This window comes from Pinus tabuliformis, chromosome 1_2 (assembly GCF_031772625.1).
Source record: "Pinus tabuliformis cultivar Carrire ecotype Pingquan chromosome 1_2, CPIR1, whole genome shotgun sequence".
Classification (NCBI taxonomy): domain Eukaryota; kingdom Viridiplantae; phylum Streptophyta; class Pinopsida; order Pinales; family Pinaceae; genus Pinus; species Pinus tabuliformis.
This window is the reverse complement of record NC_142298.1, coordinates 853,385,230-853,391,494: the sequence shown is the minus strand read 5'-3', so window position 1 is coordinate 853,391,494 and position 6,265 is coordinate 853,385,230. Positions and strand designations below refer to the sequence as shown.

Here is a 6,265-nt window from a genome sequence, read left to right as displayed (position 1 = left end):
ATTATTCCCATTACTAAAAATTAGTCCATTAGGTATTAAAATTGATTTTATATATATATTCTATTCTATTCTATAACGGAAAATATATAGGCAGGTATCTGCATCATGGATATTATGTGTTATATGGTATCTTAGTTGTTATGTGCTTCTCACTATTTAACATTTATGTGATGGTATCATAATTGTTATGTATGCTCTATTTACCTTTTTTATATACTGTTTACCTTTAGCCGTCCGTTGTTGATGTCGTTGTTGCCGCCTGGGATCTCAGTGACGTTGCCTCATTTTGCGTAGCGATATGAGCGGTGCTTTTAATTCTGCAACATCATCAGCGGTGAGTATTGACTTGTTAGGATTCCACACATGTTTTGGCTTCGGTGCTCCAGGCCTTTTACAGGCATTGCCCGCTCTCGATGATCTTCCGACCGGAGTATTATGATCAAAATGCATTTTTCTGGCCTTTGCAACCTGCACCAACCACAAATTCCAAGAAATTTAAGCAATAGTTGTGTTCAGACAACGGTCAATTTATACTGATTCTACTGGTTCGCATAGAATTAGACCAAACAACTAAAAGTTATATTCAACACGTTTGATCTTGAATTAGAAATTGTAATGAGCCGAAAGCCCTTACCGCTTCTCTGACCGTACTTGAAACGCTAGACAGTGGTTCCAGTTCATCGTGACGGAGATTCAATACAATCTGTACCTGTTATGTGGTGTTGTAGAACAAACACATTACTTCCAAATTACAGCAAAACAAATCCAGAAAGCTGAAGGGCAGAATAGCCTCCAAAAATAGCAGAGCAGAAAAGTGCATGGGGAAACATACCAAGACATCTGAGGGCAGAACTAAGTCAGACATCCTCTCTTTGGTAGCAACTGGGAAGGCTTTCACCGGAGCAATGCAGCATTCGTCGTGGGAAGCCTTTTCTGGTGACTGCGTATCATTGGGCAACCAAAATTTCATCCGATTCTCCTTCTCCATCCGCAAATTTTCCTGCAAAACCAAGTTACAAAATGTTACCTGCTCCTGCTTTAGAAAAAAAAGTATAAATGAAACAAAAAAACCCGGGCTGCCTTCTTCTTCTACTGTTCCAATGCCGCCTTTGTCGTCTAGTGCCTTGGAACTCTACAGTCTAAAACGACAAATTTGCAAAACTCGGTGAATTCAGGTGTATGAATGTTGTTGGTGAAAAATAAAGGGTTACCATATATTTATGGCTAAAAACTCCGTGACTCTGTGGACCCGTAAATAAGGCGGTCCCACAAACCCTACTGAAATTTCAACTCTGTGGACCCACAAATGAGGCGGTCCCATAAACCCTAAAACATATATTTCCACCTCACAGACTGCTTCATTTGACTTCAAATAAACAATGAACAAATGGATTTATGAGCTACTTCCTTTCAGTTGCAGCACGGCCCGTCTACTTCTTTCTTCCCCGTGAAGTCTCATTGCCGGATCGGAGGGCCGGTGCCCTGATCCAGTCTGTGGCCTACGGGTCACCTCTCGCCGACGTGTGTATTATAAGGACGGGCCCACCATTGTATTGCTTGGCCGACAATTGACTCGTCTGTTAGCGTCGTAAAACCATTGCACTTAAATGGAACATTTTGCTTGGAATACTGCATGCTCTACGACGCAATACAACGTGAAGCACAATGGTAAATATTCGCCATAAACGAAGATTTCGATGGTAAATATCTATGGTGAACACTAAGGTTTTCACATTACTTGATGATGCAAATTACATCTATGATAGGAGAGTGGATTCCATATTGATCAAGACAAAATAAAAACTATTCAAGAAATGTCAAGATGGATGGCTATCATGACTTAAAATTTTATGTTCATAAGCAATTTTCATATACTAAAAATATAAATTTAAATTTAAGAAATTGGATGGTAAATGATGTAATCAATTTTAAAATTAATAAATATAATAAAATAAAACTAGAATCCTGACATATGAAGGTAAATAAAAGAGTAGATTATGAAAATACTCAGAAAGTACACAAATTTGTCAGGTTTTGAAACTATAATTTTTTGATTAAATTTTTAATGTGTCAAGATTTTATAAAATACAAGTTCGTCTTTGCCAAAGATCCAACTAACTGGCCATGCCATCTAAGTGTAACTCCCATTGAATCTTCCACTAGGGGGTGTTGTTGGTTGTCTCCTTCTATGTGTGGATGTCTCTTGGTCTTGATCACTTATGTTCCTTCATCAGATAATTCTTTATCTTCTTCCATGACAACTTCTTGATATTTTCCATCTTCATAACCTACATTCACACATAATTCATTAGCCTTAAACACATGAGACTCTTTGGTTCTACCATGCTAATTTGATTCTATTGTAAGACTTCTTATATCTTTCATCAACATGCTCCTCTCCAATTTTAATTCCATGATTTGGTTCATACAGGAAAAATACTTCTTCAAAACAATTATGTTCATGCTCAACTTCTCTGAGTTTCTTAACTCCTTTGAATAAGATATTTATCATATGCCTTAACTTCATTGAATAGAATTGCTTAATAGGCCTTTTGATATTTTTCTTCATCTCCCATACACTAATCTAGTATTTTTGGATTTTTAATAGTATTATCATCATCATACCAAGTTGTTTTTTTAAGTAAACAATCTCTCTCATTACTTCTTCATCACCCATATTATTTTTACCAACTATCTTAGCATCTTCTCTCAATGTGTTGTGGCTTTGTTTCTCTCGACCCTTCATCTAACTTCCTTTACTAATATTCAGTTATTCATTTGTGAGCTTCTCCATGCTCACTGTGATCTACAAATAAGCCTCTTCATTAACAATTTTAATTTACCTTGCTATAATACCTTACCAAGATTCTCTCTTGAACCTTGTTGTTTGGTATCCTTTGGTTCTCCCCTTTAAAAGCTCTTGAGCTTCCTGTGCTCCCCTACACATATGGATTCTTCAAATTTATCCTAAGAACTTTCTATTTTCTCTTCACTTTCAATCTCTGTTGGAATTTTTATTCTATATTTTTTATAGCTTAGCTTTTGCAAGGGTTTTTTCCATAGGTTCTTTGTTCTTTCTCTACTCCTACTTGCAATCAACAATTTCTCTACCCAAATTAATTTGAAAATATAAATACCATGTTATTTGTTAGATCTCATTAGATCCCAATAACTTCTCAATTCCCTGCTTCAATCTCGTGCAAGATGCTTGTTGTTACCAATATCCTCAAGTTTGCCTCAAAACCATATTTAACAATTCTGCCTAACTTCCACTCGGCTAGAATTATCTTGAATCTGTAATGCTTCTTTTTTCTGTATCTTATGTTTCCTTTGCACAAGGTCCTTTGTGCCTTGCATATCTATTACACCAGCTATTACATTATATTTGAAAATCAAACCCCTTAATCCTATCTTCATAAATTAAATTAAATTGAAGTTATAACTCAAGAAGAGAAGCACATATGTGTTTCCATGATGTGCGTCTAACACACCTTCATGTGTGTTGACTACTAAATTAAAAATAATATGACTCTTAGGAATATTTAACAATTCTACCTAGCTCCACTCCTTGGCTAGAATTATCTTGAATCTATAATATTTTTTTTTGTATCTTATATTTCCTTTGCACATGGTTCTTTGTGCCTTGCATATATATTATACTAGCTATTACATTGACATTAGAATAAATTTGTTAAATGTTGGAGACTTTTTTAAACTTTTATTTTATTTTAATTAGGGCCAACATTGCCATTAGATTAAATCTGTTAAATGTTAAACATTTAAGCTTGACCTCTACCCCATATTGAGCTATAGAGAGCCTCTTGGTGCAGTGAAATAGTGTAAGGTGTGTTTTGGCACAAAAGTTGTCATCAAAAGAGCAACAAAAATAGGTAGAAAAAATTCAAGGGTTTGATTTTGAAATGATCTTTCTAGAGTAGAAGAAGCACCAACTTTATATTATATTACACCTTATATTTCAATATGGAAGGAAGAATCTTGTAATGAATGAGGAAATAACAACAATGTTAAACAAAAAATGAAATGTATAAAGGAATGAATAAACTCTATGAAACAAATTTTAAGGGATTCACGTTCATTAATTCATCAAACTAAACTTCAATGGTGAGTGTATGTAGATTTCAACTCCTAAGAGTGAGAAATGCCCCATCTAAACCTTGGGTGAATCCTTGTAAATTAAATTGAAGGAAAAAGTGGATGGTTATGGTGTTTACTGTTAGGAACAACTGATAAAATACCCTAGTTCTTATTGTAGGTACAACTCATAAATCACCTCAATGCTCATTATTAGAAGGAAGTTGATAAGTCACCTGAATAGTGGGATCCATATTCTCAGTGTTAAACCAAGCATTTGGTGTGAATTCCTTGAATGAATATTTCCTCAAATAATGGATCCACCGAAATGGTGGCCGACTACAAGAAAACTAATGTGTAGCTGGCCTATAGTTGGGTGGAGAGTGGAAGCCCTTCCTTCATTTGCCAACTAATTTAATATATGTAGATAATTATATTACAATTGCATATTTGAATCATGAACCATGATGTTCAATGTTATGCTTATGACTAGTATGAGATCTTGTGTGTCTATAATTTTTAATGAATGTCTACTGTGTTGTTCAATATTTAGTTTATTATTGATATGAGAAACTGTGCATTATGATTTCTTAGTCGACCACAATGGTTTCTGAATATATTAACTCAATTTTTTTCATAGAGCATTAATAATGTGTGATAGGTGGATAGCAAATATTCTTGTATAGTTATTAGTACCTGTGTATTCGTGAATAGTTAATTGATATTCATATTCTTATGGAAAATTTCAATTAGATTGCAAGATGTTCAAGGAATCGATCATGGTTTATTAAATGTTTCATTAAATTGATGAAGTAAATAGAATAATTAGAATAATTTGTTTCTACATAAAATATGATGAATTGTATGCAAGGTTTTAATTAACAATCCTCGTAATTAAGATTGTTAATCAATTGTTAATCACTAGTTTATTCCTACTCGCCCACAAAGATGTCAACCCAGAGAAGCATTTCCTAGTTTTCACAAATGCATGCAAGGAAGTGTTAGGAGGAATCCTACTGGAGGAAGTACATGTAATATTCTATGAGTAAAGGAAACTATCAAAGCATGACCATTGACAATAATTATGTGTCTCATGAATTGTTGATAGAAGTAAATGTGCATGCAATAAATATGTGGAGGCACTACTTGCTTGGGAGAAATTTTGTGTTGATGTCAGATGATGGAGGATTGAGATACTTGTTTGATTAAACTAAGTTAGATGCTAGAAAATTCATATGATTTCGGTGAATTTTATTTTGAAATCAAGCCTGCTAAGGGAAAGGAAAAACAAGTAGCGTATAGACTTACTGGAAGTATCCAAGTAGTTCACTAGCAAGCCACGAGCACTCGTGAAATTCACAAAAAAAGAAAATATTAAAGAATCATGACTACATCATGAGAATTTCTAGTATGTGAAGGAACGATTAAAACATGAACCATGGTGAATAATAAGCAAGAATTGCAAGCTAACTAGTGTTGGTATGATATCGTTCAAAGATAGATGGTATGTACCTTATGCGATCGACCTGAAAATGCTTATAATGGATGAGTTTAAGAAAATACCTTATTTAGGTAATCTTAGTGACCATGAAATGATAACAACCATAAAGAATTTATATTATTGGCTAGGAATAAAGAAGGAAATAGCTAATTATATTGTGAGATGCTTGGAGTGCCAATAAATCCAAGTTGAATGCAGACATCCAGTGGGATTATTACAACCAATTCGAAACCTTGAGTGGGAATGCGAAGTGATATCCATGGAATTCATCAAGGGATTCCCAAAGACATCATTAACAACATGATGCCATTATGGTGGTAGTGGGAAAATCAAATTGAGTTTATGTTCAAGATTTGCAAAAATGTGTGAATACCTAGACAAAATATTAGAGTCACATCATCGTGTGAATAATAGAATCAGATTTGCAACAATAGGACAAATAGAGGAATTACTGGAAATAAAGAAATAAAAATAAAACTATAGCTACATTAAAATATATAGAGAGTGCCTAGCTAAGGAGGGGGGCCTACCTCTTTAGAGGAGGCATTGGTAAAAGTAAAATCAACATGCTAGCCAATCAACACAACATCGAAGGAAAGAAATGTGAATTTGTATTGAAATAATTAAATTACAACTACAAACTAGCTTTCATATTCAGAGTGATTGATTCAC

The 6,265-nt window shown here is 34.2% G+C and overlaps 1 protein-coding gene across 1 annotated transcript; it reads right to left on the bottom strand.

The window, feature by feature from the left end:
* Positions 1-267: 267 nt before the first annotated feature.
* LOC149208616 (uncharacterized) lies at positions 268-988 on the bottom strand. The gene is made up of 3 exons (XM_089398394.1): positions 833-988; positions 635-709; positions 268-468 (listed from the first exon to the last, which is right to left on the bottom strand). Exons 1-3 carry the CDS (start codon positions 986-988, stop codon positions 268-270), a joined length of 432 nt encoding a protein of 143 aa, XP_089254520.1.
* Positions 989-6,265: the final 5,277 nt, after the last annotated feature.